Source organism: Podarcis muralis, chromosome 5 (genome assembly GCF_964188315.1).
Source record: "Podarcis muralis chromosome 5, rPodMur119.hap1.1, whole genome shotgun sequence".
Classification (NCBI taxonomy): Eukaryota; Metazoa; Chordata; class Lepidosauria; order Squamata; family Lacertidae; genus Podarcis; species Podarcis muralis.
In genome coordinates, this window is record NC_135659.1 from 25,688,028 (window position 1) to 25,705,720 (window position 17,693).

The 17,693-nt window shown below is 40.3% G+C and overlaps 1 protein-coding gene across 3 annotated transcripts in view; it reads left to right on the forward strand.

Moving 5' to 3' along the window:
• CDC14A (cell division cycle 14A) overlaps positions 1-17,693 on the forward strand; it is a 60,941-nt gene that overhangs the window by 2,123 nt on the left and 41,125 nt on the right. For all 3 annotated transcript variants that reach the window (XM_028732666.2, XM_028732667.2, XM_028732665.2), the window contains exons 3-4: positions 11,782-11,857; positions 13,603-13,695. In XM_028732666.2, the coding sequence (XP_028588499.2) occupies positions 11,782-11,857; positions 13,603-13,695 (169 nt within the window). The remainder of the gene's footprint in view (positions 1-11,781; positions 11,858-13,602; positions 13,696-17,693) is intronic.

The window sequence follows — 17,693 nt, forward strand, 5'->3', positions numbered from 1 at the left end:
TGATTTCTTTAAGTGATATTCATTGCCGAAGTACTTTTGCACTCTTCAGAGTACAGTCTGTAAGAAGTGATACTGCTTTGCTTTCAGTGAGATTTAGGCTGCATTCCTGATACAATATGCCTGGAAGTTAGCCCCCTTGAATTCAGTAGGACTTGCCTCTGAGAAGACACAGGATTGCACTGTTATGACTAACTTCTGATAGATTGTGTCCTAGGCATCCTTACACAAATGTTTATTAGTGAAAGACAGATTAGACTTAACATTGGAAGGACCTATATTTAGCAGTGCAGTCAAGCTGTAGATATACATAGCAGTTGTGTTAACAATCCCTGAATGCTTTGGTTGTCATTCTTATCACTCTTCATTTTCTAAAGTGGCTCATGAACCTGCTTAAATTGGCTGGCAAGTTTGTTTCAAGTTCATTGTTGGGATGCTGATACAACCTGTGTCACTCTCATTTTCTTAAGCGCTTCAAATCCTTGTTGGCCAGTCACAGATAAGCTCTGACACTTGTGTTCTAGAAATATTTGAGGAATTGCACACTGCTCTCTGAGACTTAAAAAACCCACTGTGGGTAACCAGATTGACATCATTTCCTGGACAGACTTAGGATAAGAAGAGTGTTTAAAAAAAACCTGATGAAAAACATGGATGGCAGCATAGCTCCTGAAGCAGAGTATGCAGGGGAAAGTGGAAACACATGTTTAGGAGGAGGAAGGTAGTACAGATTTCTGGAGTAGGCCATAACCTGGGCTGCTGTCCAAGGTGTCCAAATAAGTAGGATTAATCCTTTGAATAGCGGACAGGGCTAATGTGTAGTGACTGACAGGACTAATGCATTGCAAACTTGAAGCAAAATGCGCGTAGATATTCAGTGATGTGGGACAGGAAACATTGCCGAAAGTTTCATTTTCTAAAAAAAAAAGTGTTGCTTCATAAAATAAGTAAGTTGTTTGAGGAGCACATCATTTTTTATTTTAGCTACCCTGAATAATTTGGTATACTATAAGTAACATAGGCTCTTTTCAACTAAATAATTGTGGTAGTGGAAGTCAGCACAAGGAATTCCCCCTTGTGCTACAGGACATCTAAATCCTCATTCCCCAGCGACTTTCACCCCCCCATCTGTTCTGGAGAACCCCCAGAACAACACACAGTGAGAAGAGAGGGGAGATAGTTCTATCAGCATAAGCATTTCTGGTTGCCCAACAGGACTATCTCCTTTGCGCTATGTTGAATACAACCCATAGGGTGGTATCTGACTGTCATAATTGGAGTCAACCCACTGAAATAGACCACCCTGTTTACAGCACAATCCTATACAGTGGTACCTCGGGTTAAGAACTTAATTCGTTCTGGAGGTCTGTTCTTAACCTGAAACTGTTCTTAACCTGAGGTACCACTTTAGCTAATGGGGCCTCCCACTTCCACCGCCGCACAATTTCTGTTCTCATCCTGAAGCAAAGTTCTTAACCTGAGGTACTATTTCTGAGTTAGCGGAGTCTGTAACCTGAAGCGTCTGTAACCCGAGGTACCACTGTACATGTTTATTCAGAAGTAATTCTCATTGTGAAGTTTACTTACAGGTTAGTGCAGATAGGACTGCAGTCTTAATGCTTCCATCTGATACACTCCAAGCCCATCATTAGGTGAAAAATTGATATTTACCCTTAAGGCTTTTGGAGTCAATTCAACTCCATGAATGAATGAAAACACCACCACCCCTATCACACATGATAGAGTCAAAGTGTTCCTGTCAAATGCTGTTAATAGATTAGTTATTTGCCATGTCTACAGGTGCTTAGCATAGGACCTGCTCTGTTTATTTCATGTGAGAAAGGTAACCATAGAAGGTGAAAATACTTTTATCTTTTATCTATTTTCATAATCAACAACACACTCACTTGCCCAGACATTGCCACAAACTGTGCTGGGGATCAGTAGTACCCTACAGATTTACAAAACTCTTTTCTGAACTTGATTTTTGCAACATTTCCTCTTCACCTACCTTATGAACCAGCAAAATATTTTTAATATATTATATCCTATGGTGGTTTTGCATTAGCATATGCACTTATTGTGAAAGGCAGGGCGCTTACTGATTATCTATCACCCCAATGCCATCCACACCCTTCTTGGAATTCAGGGATTCTATGGGACAGTATGGGATCACAGAATCATAGAATGTGCATAAAAGCTGCAAGTGTTAGGAGAGATTGATGAAAATGGAAGTGCTCCGTGCACAAAACCACAATTGGATATAACCCATAGTTATCATATTGCTCAAAACTTAGCAATACAACTTTGGGTATTCCAATTGCAGTTGCTAAGTTTGCAAGCAGCCATCACCCTTAATCCAGTATGCAGCAAGACTTAATGCCCATTCTCAGTCAAGGACTTTTAACTGGTCACTTTTTTCACAGAAATATCTTTACAAAATGGGAGTTCTCAAATCAAATTCACATTACAAATTGAATTACCATCAAGGGTATGATGTCACTGGCTTTCCCCCAAAAGGATAAATAAAGTCTTTGGAATTGATGTCTGGCTTCAGCCCTGGACTACCAGTGTCAGAGAGGAGCTTGCTCCTCGGTGTGACCTGTGGAATATGTTTACCCATAATCTTCCACAATGCTTTTTGCAGCACTCATTTCACACGCTAGCAAGGTTATGCTTAAAATTCTACAAGGAAGGCTCAAGCAGTATGTGGACCGAGAACTCCCAGAAGTGCAAGCTGGATTTCACAGGGGCAGAGGAACCAGAGACCAAATTGCAAACATGTGCTGGATTATGGAGAAAGCTAGAGAGTTCCAGAAAGACATCTACTTCTGCTTCATTGACTATGCAAAAGCCTTTGACTGTGTTGACCACAGCAAACTATGGCAAGTTCTTAAAGAAATGGGAGTGCCTGATCACCTCATCTGTCTCCTGAGAAATCTCTATGTGGGACAAGAAGCTACAGTTAGAACTGGATATGGAACAACTGATTGGTTCAAAAAGGAGTACGGCAAGGCTGTATATTGTCTCCCTGCTTATTTAACTTATATGCAGAATTCATCATGCGAAAGGCTGGGCTGGATGAATCCCAAGGCAGAATTAAGATCGCCGGAAAAAATATCAACAACCTCAGATATGCAGATGACACAACCTTGATGGCAGAAAGCGAGGAGGAATTAAAGAACCTTTTAATGAGGGTGAAAGAGGAGAGCGCAAAATATGGTCTGAAGCTCAATATCAAAAAAACGAAGATCATGGCCACTGGTCCCATCACCTCCTGGCAAATAGAAGGGGAAGAAATGGAGGCAGTGAGAGATTTTACTTTTTTTGGGCTCCATGATCACTGCAGATGGTGACAGCAGTCACGAAATTAAAAGACGCCTGCTCCTTGGGAGAAAGGCGATGGCAAACCTAGACAGCATCTTAAAAAGCAGAGACGTCACCTTGCCAACAAAGGTCCGTATAGTTAAAGCCATGGTTTCCCCAGTAGTGATGTATGGAAGTGAGAGCTGGACCATCAAGAAGGCTGATCGCCGAAGAATTGATGCTTTTGAATTATGGTGCTGGAGGAGACTCTTGAGAGTCCCATGGACTGCAAGAAGATCAAACCTATCCATTCTTAAGGAAATCAGCCCTGAGTGCTCACTGGAAGGACAGATCGTGAAGCTGAGGCTCTAATACTTTGGCCACCTCATGAGAAGAGAAGACCCCCTGGAAAAGACCTTGATGTTGGGAAAGATGGAAGGCACAAGGAGAAGGGGACGACAGAGGACGAGATGGTTGGACGGTGTTCTCGGAGCAACAAACATGAGTCTGACCCAACTGCGGGAGGCAGTGGAAGACAGGAGGGCCTGGTGTGCTCTGGTCCATGGGGTCACCAAGAGTCGGACACGACTAAACGACTAAACAACAACAACAACAATGTTACAACTGATGAACAATTAGGGCCATTCAAAAGACATTTCCAGTGAGGCAAAGTATGCTTTCCAGACCTTCAAAATAATGCAACAAAATTTTGGTTATGTGAAGGAGGAGGAAGGTGCCCCAAGAACTTGAAACCTAGGCCTGTCAGGGGTTGAGAACCTTAAATTTACATGGTTCTAGATGAAATATAACAACTGATAATCTTCTTGCCAAAGGTACACAAAGTTCAGTAGTGAGGAGGGATTGCTTTGGTTGGCTCATTGAAACAATCAAATTAGAAATTGCCCCATAATATCTTGCCTGCAAATCCAGAAGTCTTTCAGCAGCATTTTTGGTTTATAAAATTCCTCTGTACAGTATGCCTGTATTGCTATACTGATCCATTAGCTGAAGTTTCCAACATTTAAAGAATTTCATTAATGCATATTCCTATTCCAGATGACCTACATTCCCTGTTCACTTTTATATAGCTTTAATACTTAAACCACCAGGAAGACTAAAAAAATTGATTTCTTAGTCATGCCAAAATAGGGGCTTTTGTTGTTTGGCCACATAACGTCACTTAAAGCCTACAGCTCTTAAGAATAATTGTATTGTAATCATAATAATTCAGTTGATCAAAACTTTTAAGGGATATTTCAAAATACCCTGTTTTGTACAACAAATTACCTGCCTCTGGTACAACAAAAGAAGCTCTTATTTGAAGTAGCTCATTTTAAACCTAGCATCAGGAGGGATTCTGTAGGTTGTGCACTCATATGAATTGCTTATTGCAAGAAATGAAGAACCCTGGACTTCATTTGGGACTTAAAGCCATAGTGACATAGCTTTCTTGCTAAAGAAGACTATCTTCTCTTTCAGAATCTGCTTTTTAGGTTTATCTTGATTTCTCTGCATATTTGTACCCCCCCCCCCCGCCAAATTCTAGCTCCATTACAATTGATGTAAAGTTCAGTACTCAGTGATCTTTTGAAGACTAATATCGACACTGTTCTAGGAAAGTTTCAGGTACTATGGGAGAGGAAAGGCCCTGCTCTTTGTCTTATTTTGCTTGCAAAGTACGCTATACTCCATTTCCTCCCTAAAGCTGAACAAGGATTTTTAACTCAGGCTGGTGCCACCTGATTCAAGAGCATCAGGAGACTAGATAGCGCTTAAGATAACAGTGTATTTTTTCCATCTTTAAAAATGCTTAAAAGCCTATAAACACTGGTTTCTTTAATAAATCTCGTTTTATGTTTTGCAACCAGAAATTTGTGTCTAGGGTTAATCTTGCTCTGCAGTCCTACTTGCTTTACCTGCTGGCTCTCCACAGTTCAAGGGTTTGGAATCTTCCCTAGTCACAGGGATTTAGATTCACTCTCCAATCATTGGGAGGTCAGCTGGTTTTGTTTTATACTGGGTGGCCTAGCAGTCTTGGTATAATTGATAGGTGGCGACAGCTGTTCAAAATACTTTGCATACTAAAACATGCGTAACTGAAGCTTCTCCACCCAAAAAAACCCCAAAAAATCACCCCTTTCTGGCTTTCTTCTGAAAAATGTTCCACTGCATGGTCACCATTGTCAGCTGCCTAATCAGAATGATTGCATGCTACAAGAGCTTTACTGCTGGATCATACCAAAAGTCTAGCTAAGAATGCTGACCAGCGGCCAACCGGAGGCTTCTGGGAAGTTTCCAAGTAAATGAGAGCAGCAGTCATCCCATATTGATGCCTCCAGAACCTTGTAATAAGGGGTATGCTGTTGGCATTCATAAAGCTTCTGCTCAGCTGTCAAAGCTAATAGACCTACTTCTCAGTGAATTTGTCCAGTGCTTTATTAGAACTATTTAAGTTAGGGGCCATTGCACCAACTTGTGCTAAGGACTTTCCCTACATTAATTATGCTTTGTTTAAAGAACTACTTTCTCTTCTCATGTCCTCAGTTGACTGCCAATGCAACCACAATTGATGACCTCCAAGTTCTGGTACTATGAGTAAAATCTTGTTTAATTCCTCCACAAATGCCCTTTAGCCATCTTAAAAAATAACACCACCAAAAACCTTAAAAAAAATAATCCTACTCTTCAGTGTTTCAGCATATGTTAAAAAGAAACCCTCTTTCCAGATTTAAGAACAGTCCTGATGAATCAGGCCAAAGGCCCATCTAGTCCAACATCCCATTCTCATTGAAGCCAATCAAATGCTTCTAGGAAGCCCACAAGTAAATCCTGGGTGTAGTACCATTCATGATTCCCTACAACCAGTTTTCAGAGCCATACTGTCTCCAACAGTGAACACAGCCATCATAGCTAGTAACCACAAATAACCTTAGGTAAAGGTAAAGGTACCCCTGACCATTAGGTCCAGTCGTGACCGGCTCTGGGGTTGCGGCGCTCATCTCGCTCTATGGGCCGAGGGAGCCGGCGTTTGTCCGCAGACAGCTTCTGGGTCATGTGGCCAGCATGACTAAGCCGCTTCTGGCAAACCAGAGCAGTGCATGGAAACGCCATTTACCTTCCCGCTGGAGCGGTTCCTATTTATCTACTTGCACTTTGATGTGCTTTCGAACTGCTAGGTTGGCAGGAGCAGGGACTGAGTAACGGGAGCTCACCCCGTCACGGGGATTCGAACTGCCGACCTTCTGATCACCAAGTCCTAGGCTCTGTGGTTTAACCCACAGCGCCACCCGCGTCCCTACAAATAACCTTATCCTCTGTAAATTTGTCTAATTCTCTTTTAAAGCCATCCAAGTTGGTGGCTATTACTATTTCATATGGAGTGAATTCCATTGTTATTCTTTTCCTTTTTTGTCTGTTCCCAAACCACACACACTATTCCACGTTGGCGCTGTTTTAAAGTGTTTGCACTCCTACCTATCAGGACATGTCCAGAGCTTTGGAAGACTTTGCTTTTTGTCCCATGATCCTTGCACTTTGGTGTGCTGCAGGGCATGATTTGCCTCCGACATCTATATGAAGCTGTTGGGAGTGGTCCTTAGGAGCTTTGGGGCAAAGTCTCGTAACATTTATGTTGGGAGGGGCTGTACATGATCTGTACCATTGTCTTGGTGGACTGGGTGAAGGCCAGTAAACTGAGTATGAACCCAGAGAAGATTAAGGCATTGTGGGAGATTGGCCTGTTATTGATGGGGTCACACTCTCTCTGAAAGAACTGGTACAGTGGTACCTCGGGTTACAGACGCTTCAGGTTACAGACTCCGCTAACTCAGAAATAGTACCTCGGGTTAAGAACTTTGCTTCAGGATGAGAACAGAAATGACACGGCGGCAGCGGGAGGCCCCATTAGCTAAAGTGGTACCTCAGGTTAAGAACAGTTTCAGGTTAAGAATGGACCTTGAGAACGAATTAAGTTCTTAACCTGAGGTACCACTGTACTTGTCTTGCCTTAACAATTTATATTCGGCTTGCTAGAACATATGACCTTTTTTTTTTTCATTTGAGCAACTTTTCCACTTTTTAATGGAACTGCCTTGCCCTTTAGTCTTCTTGATTCTGTCATTGCTATCAAGCAACATCTCTTGGCCTGTCTAGCCTTAAAAATATAATAAAAAAAGTGGTATAACTTTCAATTGAACTTCATAGTTGTTTTATAAATTGCTCCATTTCCTTAAAGAATTTGACTGTCTTTAATGACACTTATCACGTTTTAATTAATTCTTTCTTTCACTTTAATGGATGTTATTATTTTAAAACTGAATTACTTTGCTTGAGAGCCATGACAGTGTTTTGCTAATGAAAGTGCTGTGACTGTTTCCCACTTGACCATTCACTGAGCATCACTTGTCTTTCCTTAGCAATGCTGATCAAAACATACCTTAGTTTGGTTCACAGCAGGATTAGAGTGGAGAGTGGTCTTAGCATACTTCAGTCTCTGCCTGGAAGGCTTCTCTGACATCTGAGTATATATGTACAGGCAGTGGTGTAGTGGGGGGGGCACGGGGGGGGGCATCGTCTTGGACGCAAAATTCTGAGGAATGCAACCAGGCACCCCCATGCAGGTGCCGGCTTCCACGGGGATCCCCACCCAAGTGGGGACCTAGAAATCTAGAAACTCTTTTAATCCAATTTATGTCGACTAATCAAGTAGTCAGTTGGTCTGTTGCATTTATTTGTTAGAAACCATTTTCATCACAAAAATACAAAGATACAACCAGTTTAGAAATACATTTTAACATAAGTGGTCCCTGGCACATGGTACGCCATGTTCTACAATGGAATTTTCTGATCTGCTAACGCAAATAGAAACTTCCTATATAGTGCATTTATCCCCATGCCATCAACAATTAACAGATTTTCTCCCTATTATTCAAAAAGGAAACTCTCTGGAGAATTCATTTGAGAAGGCTATTCCTGAGAGAATTATGCAGGAAGCAATACAGTAAGGAAAGAACTAATCAGCATGAAGAAAATTTAAGCCACCTGTTTTTTTGGCTGTCTTCCTGATGTGTGTGTGTTTTTAAATCTCAGAATCATGCCGAGCTTCTGTTCTAGGTGCAGAAGGATGATGGAAAAGTATATGTCACTATTTTTGGTTCAAATTTCCCTAATGCCATGCCTATGCAACATCATTATGAGTATTTGAACCACCGTTAAGGCCCATTCAGTCATGCAACATAAGCAAATTTTAATGTGTGATGGTATCAGAAGGTGGCCTTGCCCATCATAAAGGTTCTTCTGTAGTGCTATTAATGTAGTACATTTGTCATCGTCATCTTGGCTATTCCTGTCTGTTGGATCAAAGGACCAATCAACCGTATTTTGACTTGCAGAAAGTGTTCCATATTGGGGCAGGTCTTGAAGATGTTTGCAAAATGCAGTTTCCCATTTGTTGACAAACATGGATTTACGTTGTTAATCCCCTATTGTGAGATATCTGCATTCTCAGTATCACATATTTCGTGTTGACTACACTGGCTGTCAATTCAGTACCTGAAACATCTGAGTACAGCATGTTGTTCCCTTCTCCTCTTTCTGAAGGCAGGTTAAGGCTGTTGTCCTATAATCTGAGTAGCACTTTTGAATCCACATGCATAGGATTAGGACCTAAAACCTTCTTTTCCAGAAATCACCGGGTTACTGTTTTCTGTGCAAGTCTGCCTTAAAAAAAAACAAAACTGTTTACTGATGTTTCATTGCATCTGATACCACTCTCTTAAAATTACTGAATACCATTGTGAAATGTATATGAACACTTAATTTTTAAAATAGGTATAGTTTCCTCCACATCCTGCCATCTATTTTCAGGAATTGAATTGGCTCCCCTGAATGCTCTTCAGGTTTTTTCACATGAAAGAAAGATCTAACTTTAACAACTAAGCCTTACGAGATCTACAGAGATTTAGGCAACTTCCTGCTTCCTATAAATGTAGCAATCAGCAGCAGCTGCCTTTCTTTGTAGCCACATTGCTTTGATAACTTTTGAGTTCAAGTTTGTACCATAACTGCCATGTCTCAAATGCCAACTATTAACACTCCAGCTCTGCCAAGTCCAATTAAATATTTTATGATTAAACATCAAAACATGTCATGCCCAGGAAAATGAATGTGCTTTTATACTGTCTAATGAAAATAAAAAGCTGAATAGGCCAGCTATTCTTTTCCCTTAAGCCCAGTGTATTGAAAGCGATTATTCATGTTAAGATGACATATATGTCTTAAATAAATGTCTTTGCCCTATTTTTACTGCTTATCTTGTAATAAATATGGTGAAAAGTAAAGTAGAGGGGAATGATCTGCAGCCACAGGGCTGATTTAGTCAGACTGGTAACTAATTAATGAGTTGGGAACTTGTCATTGGCTTATTCTTCAAGAAGAATGCTAGCTCTTGTTCTGTTCTTTGCAAGCAGATCTAGGCTTGGCATATCACACTTGACTGGTTAATGCACAATAGGCTTACATGGGCAGCACATTCTCTAGCTGGTCTGTATCTGTTTCAAATGGAGGAAGCTCATAAGAACCTTAACTCCTTGTGCCTCGCAACTAAACTGCGTTGCTCCTTCTGAAATCTTAACACCCATCTCAAGCGCACTTTGAAGATACTGGATCTTTTAGGTGTTCAATCAGCAGAGAGACTATAAACCATGGGTAGGCAAACTAAGGCCTGGGGGCCGGATCCAGCCCAATCGCCTTCTTGAGAGCCAGTGTGGTGTAGTGGTTAAGAGCGGTAGTCACGTAATCTGGGGAACTGGGTTCACGTCTCCGCTCCTCCACATGCAGCTGCTGGGTGACCTTGGGCCAGTCACACTTCTTTGAAGTCTCTCAGCCCCACTCATCTCACAGAGTGTTTGTTGTGGGGGAGGAAGGGAAAGGAGAATGTTAGCCGCTTTGAGACTCCTGAAGGGGAGTGAAAGGCGGGATATCAAATCCAAACTCTTCTTCTTCTTCTTCTTCTAAATCTGGCCCACGGATGATCCGGGAATCAGTGTGTTTTTACATGAGTAGAATGTGTCCTTTTATTTAAAATGCATCTCTGGGTTATTTGTGGGGCATAGGAATTCATTCATTTCCCCCACAAAAAAATATAGTCCAGTCCCCCACAAGGTCTGAGGGACAGTGGACTGGTCCCCTGCTGAAAAAGTTTGCTGACCCCTGCAACAGTTGCAAAAGTTACTGTACCTAATGGTGAGCTACATCATACAACTTATCTGTGAGAGACTCTGAATTCATTTATCAAAATGTCATACAGAGCCAAGTACCTCTTCGAAGCTAGCAAGTCCCATCAACACCAAAGTGGCATGTTTTAGCTTAATGTGTCTGTTTCTGGAAAATGAAAACTTAGCTGCACCTTCCAACATCACAGAGCTGTGGGACTATATCTGACATTAGCTTTGTTTTATCAAATACCTCATGGCCTCATAGGTATACAAATCTTGTGACACAAAGTAATTGGATTCTGAAAACAGGACTACTAAGAAAATGTTAATTAATGGAATACTTACTCAAACTGCTTGAGTGCATACTTTCCCCCAGTCTATAAAGTGCTGCTTTTGCACTCTTTAACCTGAATGGGCCTATCCTATATGTGCGTGTTATGGGCTGGCAACAGTTACTAAGGACTCTTGGAAGCATGACACTTGGTTTGTGAATCAGCTCAGATCCTATCCCTCTTTTACAACAGTAATGCCTCATCTTTATTCCTGGAAGGTGATCACAGCTTCCTGGACTCAAGTTCACGCTTTACAATACATTAGCAGCAGCAGCTTATTGTCTATTATATTTTAATTATTTCACTCCATTTGGAGTTCTTTTTTTAACCTAAAACTGTTGTTCTGCCCCTACATTACCATTTGGGTAATTACCATTTACTGAGTTCTCAGTAATAATAATAATAATAATGGGACAAGTTTGAGATTCTAACTATTTATTTGTGTAAGTATGGTAGCTATAAATTTAGCAAATGCAGGATTACACACTGTAATATAAAGTATATATTGCAATTAAAAAAATTTCTGAAGGGGCAGAGTATACATATTTTTCCTTATCTCCTGACAAATCAAGATGGTGATGTTTCTGGTTTCTGAACAGCTGCACTTAAATCAGCCAGAAAAACTATATGGCACCCCTGGAAAATTGTTAACTGTCCGTCTGCTGATCAGACATGGCCATTGAATATAATCAAAGGTGGTCCTTCAATTTATCCGTGTGGAGCAGACGTCACCTTTTACTGTAATCTCATTGTCTCACCTGCCCTTACACAATAGAACCGAGTGTTATTTGTGCTCTGCTGCTACATGCTGTGCCTCTAGGTTTCAGTGGAGATGTTGCTAGGAAGGGAAAGCCTTCAAATACTGAAATATTTGACAACAGCAAAAGGCCTAAAGTACAAGTTTTTTGACCATTGGTATATATTTCTTCTAGTTTTTATGCAGATTTTGGACCTTTAAATGTGGCTCTGGTACATCGATTCTGCTGTAAACTAAACAAGAAATTAAAGGTGAGAACATTGTATTTTCTTCTAAATATTGGGGGGTTTTTTGCTAAAATTTAACAAACTGTTATTATTAACAGCCATTTATCATAATTAACAGAATTGCTGTTACATTAAGATTGTGTTTTTCTCTCTCTGAATAAAGAAAATGACAATTTATGCTTCATATGAAAATTGGACCATGGATTTGATAATGCAGTTCCATGACAACTAAAATATATACCACATATATTAACGGTATTCTTCCAGTTAACTCACAAGATGATCTGAAACTTTGTTGGATGAAAAATAGTTTGAAAATGATTATATTTCATAGAAATTAATGCAGTGGCTTGATTTACATATAAAAGTAAGCCAGGATGAAACAAACCATAGTTTACAGGGAACAAGCATGTATGCTGTTCAGATTGCAGCCATCTCTCTTCCTTTGCTGCATTAAGAGGAAACCAACCAGAGTGTTGACTCACAATTACATGCAAATCAGTGCTTGGGGTCTGTTTTTTCCCTCCAAACCACAAGAGCAAGCAAAGAATATGCCATGGTTTGTTCCTGGCTTTGTTCTAGCTGTGTGTTTGAAGAGAAGCAAACCATGAGTTGCTAGTTTGAAGGTAACACGGGTTGACAAACAAGAAAGGAATGCGTGCAATTTGAGCAGTGTGTGCTAGGATTCTGTTTTGTTTCTCTGTTGGGTGTGAAATAGGCCGTTATCTTAACACGATAAGTTTAAAAATTTCCTAAGGCATAAGCTGTCTTGAACCGTGATCCACGTAGCCTAGGTCATAATAGATCACTCTTCTTCAAGATGCTTCACCCCTATGCTGAGCACAAGAGTAGAAAACAAGTCACTGGTTCATTGTTCTCTAACCCCTATTCATGTGAGAGATTTAACATTTGATATTACTGGTGTTTCGGCACAGTAAGCAGCAAGCTAAGAATGGAGCCTGGTGATTGATTTACATGTTCTGGACTTTTCATTCAAAGGTGTGGCTGTCTTGTAAAGCATTCCCTCTGTCTTTATTGTTGTTGCTGAGTGAATACATGAGGAGACTGTTTGTTCCAGATGTCTTAAAGAGGTTATTTTGGTGTCCCAGTTCCTCAGGCGTATTGTCTACTAGAATTTAGGCATTCAGTAGGTTTTATTAGAAGATGAGCACAGGCGATGGGAAGTTAGCCACAGGAATGCCATCACCTGTGGCTGATGTAATATCCAAACCATCTCAGAAAGAGGCTGAAGAAGAAAAGTAAGAAAGACAAGTGGCCAATTTGCAGGCATACATACTGTGATTGTCTAGGGACAGATGAATCTGTCAGTTTTGTTTCCCCCTGTTTTTTCCTTTTCCGATCCTAAGTTTGTCCCATTTCTGCAGCAGTTTGTGATTTTTATTTATTTTTAGTCTGCATAAAATCTTGAGAGGATTTTTGTGCACATTTCTCCTAATATTTGCATTTTGTGTGTACCTTTTGGGGATCTACATAAGAAAATTCAGAGAAGTACAGATTTCAAAAGATTAAATGTGTTTTAGTTCACATATTAGTTCGGAAAATGCAAAATTAAGTTTTAATGTGAGCCAAATAAATGTATTCTCCCATCCCTAGTTGAGGAGCACTTGACCAGGGAGTGAGGTGATTTGAAAGAACTGCCAAGACACACAACGCTAAACTGGTATTACTTAGCTGCCAGTATTTCATTTGCTTAAATTTGTGGTTCTGTGTTAACCATCCCTTCGTACTTTTCTTTTCTTTTCAAACAGTCTTTCAGTCTTTCAAGAAAGAAAATAGTATATTATACCAGCTTTGACCAGCGGAAACGAGCAAATGCCGCATTTTTGATAGGTGCATATGCAGTAAGTATCACTTGATAAGTCTGTCTGTCTCGCTCGCTCTCTTGCAGGGACTTGCTGACCTATATGTTTTTGGCTAAGTACAGATACTATAAATGCTAGTATCACTGTTATAATTCTTCTACAATCTAGTCCAATATTTAAAAGGTGGGAGAGATTTCCCCATTCTTCTGAACCTTTGTCTCTTCTGTTGCTCCCTTTCCTGCTTCTGGTCTTAAGCAGGGAAAGGAGGTAAAAAAGATAGTTACATTTAGTGGTACACTGTGTTCACATAATACAGCATTGTTCGTTCTTGTGTCCAATTTCCTTTCAATATCTTCCTTGGACTGGGAATCCAGACTCTACGATTGGTCCCAGGGGGTTCAGTCTGCTGCAGGGCCTTTTTCCCTTATTCATTCTTCTTGGATTCAAGGGAACCAGCAGGAGAGAGTGCCCTACTGCTTTCATGTTGAGCTGTGCGCACAGTTTTGACACTTTGTAAATTATGTTTTTTAAAAGATCTATAGCTGTGCTGGTGAGGCAAGATGGCAAAGTTTGTGTTGGTTTTATTTGGGAAGCTTGATATGATGATGATGATGATTTGAAGCATGCATATAAAATGTAGGTTATTTATCTATATAGGTAAACAAGTTAAACGTTTGAAGTTTTGTAGCAGTACATCTTAAAATAATGCTCTTTTGGCTAAATGACAGTAAGTTACGTTTTGGATTTATGTTGTTTAGAAATGGGTCTCCTGTATAGGGCAAGGGTGTGTAAATACCTGTTCCAAAAAGAAAAAATAAATATTATCTCTACTGAGATCATCAACATTACTTTGGGAATATGAACTTGTATAAGTACGTCATATGTCATAATCTTCCTGTATGGAGTAATGAAAACAAATGGGCCCTTTGTGAAGCAACTGAGCAAGAGACAAACAAATGAACTAGTTGAGCTTTTTCTAGAGGAGCATAACATTTGCTTTAACTTCATATGTGTGCTGAGAAACACCAAACAGTAGTCATATGGGGATGGTATTGACATGGAAATGAAATCAACAAAGGACCAGTACTTCACAAGAAGGCAAGTAGCAATTGCCACACCTACTGTGTTTCGACTCGTAGTCATTGAAAGGGAGTTAGCTTTAAATTACCATATTTTTTGCTCTATAAGACTTACTATTTCCCTCCTAAAAAGTAAGGGGAAATGTATGTGCGTCTTATGGAGCGAATGCAGGTTGCACAGCTATCCCAGAAGCCAGAACAGCAAGAGGGATTGCTGCTTTCACTGCGTAGTGATCCCTCTTGCTGTTCCCTATTCTCAGATTCAGAATATTTTTTTTTCTTGTTTTCCTCCTCCAAAAACTAGGTGCATCTTGTGTTCTGGTGCGTCTTATAGAGCAAAAAATACTGTACATTCTTGTGCCTATCAGCCCTCATTGGGCAGTAGGACTTAAACCCAATCTTTTTTGGATTTCTCTATACATTTGTTCTGTTCTTCTATATGGAAATTCTTCAGCAGGCCCAAATAGTTCTGTATGGTATGACTCAAGGGCGTCCAAGGATGATGGTCTGTAGAATGTGGCCTGGGGGATTTGTGTTTCCTGTTCTGTAATTCAACGATGCCATGATGAACTTGGTGTCCCATTTGTCATCCTTTCTGGCTATAATGTTGGAATCGTTTCTAAGTCTGTAATGGCATTTATATTCTGCACGGTTGAGATTATACTTCTTGGCTGACAACCTCATCCTGGATCTGACAATGGAAGCCTTCTGTGTTTAAATAAATAAATAAACCTGGTTGCTATTGCAACAGGCGTGATCATGCAGAACCATTAGTGTTGAGAAGATAGTGCAGCAAAAGTACTGCAAACAGTGAATTGTGGTAGAAATATTCCTTTTAATAGTAACTAATAAAGCATGTAGAAATGTCCAAGCTCTGTACAGCACTTAGATTGTTTGACTGCGGATAGGAATTCTCTAAGAGACACAGTGCAGAAGGAATAAGGAATGAAGAGGAAAACAAGCATTGGTGCACAGTTCTTTATGGCAAGGAGGACGGAAACAAGTTTCCTGTAGCTTCTGCTTCTCTGATTGATGGATGGGGCTAGGCTTGCCTGTCCCTTGCAATTATGTTCATCCTGAGAAGCCTTGGCAGAGCTCAGAGCATGCTTCCCTTTGGCTCTGCCCTCCCACAGCACTCCTTGTGCCATAGATAGCAGAAACAAACAGCCAGGTTAATGTAGAACTGCACACACACAAAGTGGAGCAGAAGAGCGATTATTCAGCTAGGACAGACATGTCTGCCTGGCTTGTGTACGACTGGCTAAATTAATTACATTAATGGTTGAGTTAAGAGTGCCACTGTTACAGCCCTTTTTAGCATGGACAAACTCTAATGGTCTGGTATACTTTCCTGTAGAAAAGTCAGGTGTGTGTTGTTCATGACGTTTTAACAAGGATTAGGGATGGAGACGCAATCTGTATCTCCAGTTGTGGGGGTAAGGATTCTGCAGGGGTTGATACTAGGCACATCATAGCCTCATCTAATTGCTGTTTCCCAGGTGTGGGTGCAAATCAAGCTTACAGGTGAGACAGGTAGTGCCAGAAGTGGGTCAGTCCTGCTTTGCACTGTATGCTTCTTAGGATAGTAGGCTGCTCTTTGAAGGAAAATAGAACGAGAGTCTCTCCTCTCTTGCCAAAATAACCTTCCGTTGAATTACTAGTCCTAAACTTGCATGCAGCCAACATTTTCCACTCATTTATCTCTCCCTTCATGTGCTAGGTTTATTATGCATAATGCTGCTGTTTTGAAAAACAATGTTTCCTGATGTTTGTGTAGTCTAATACATGACATTCTGAACATTGTTAGTTTAGAGGTTTGCTTTTTTTTACTGCCGTAATGCTAAAATATTAATGTGTAAAATGAGAATAGGCAAACACTAGATTAAATTCTAGAATGGAACTTCCACTGGTAGCTGTGTACTATAAACAGGCACACAATGTGACTTACGTATTTTCCGTTGAACCCAGTTCCCAGGAACACATATTTCCCTCTCATCTTGCTTTATTTATAATGCTGCCTTGAGTGTTGTTCAAAATGCAAGGTGGGAGCCCCATTCTTTCCCCCCATTTCCTCCACACTGTTAGCAAACTGTGCTCCTAGTTCTACCTAGCGAGGTCTAGTTAACATTTGACTCTACCATTGTGTGAAACAAATCACTCATGAAACCAGTATCATGTCCTGGTGGCACAGAGCACATCTGGTTGAATCTGGGACTCATACTGTTTACAGTAGAAAGTAATCATACTGTGTAGAGTGGTTTTTTCCCAGGCTGCCTTAAATGCAGCTCTATAATTCTCCCAGGATGCTTTTGTTAGTTTCAGTAGAACTCCTGGTATAACGTCATCAGCTATAGCAAGGAACAGTTTAGCAGCCACTGGTGTGTGAAATAACGGAAAGCCTGAAATGATTTTGCATGTGCTACTGAGCATTTACTCTACCAGCTCAGAATTTGCAGAATGTAGTTTAAAATTCCCTTGAAATGTGCCTATGCAGCGTCCTAATCATAGAACAGTTCATTCCTTAGAAAGAACTTTTCAGGAAACTGAGAGAATGAAAATACGGTTTGCAAAACAGTCCTAGAATCACGTTATTATCAACTACTGTTAGCAATGAAAACATAAAGTTAAGTTTTGATAAAGGACACAGTTCTCTATATTTGTTAGTAATTTATTCTTTCATAAAAATTTATATGCCGCTTGATGATAAAAAACAACCTCAAAGCAGCTTACAAAAGATAAAACAGTAAAATCAAGAAAAAAGCACAGCCATACTTTAAAACATACAGAAGTTAAGATACTAAAACAGATTAAAATGACCTCAAATTTCTAAGCATATTGGTTTTTAACAAGTGCCAAAAGGAATACAGCGCCTGCTTGCTCCCAGTAGGCAGGGAATTACAAAGTGTAGGCACTGCCACACTGAATGAAAGAGTTCTTACAAATGCAGAATAGCACCTG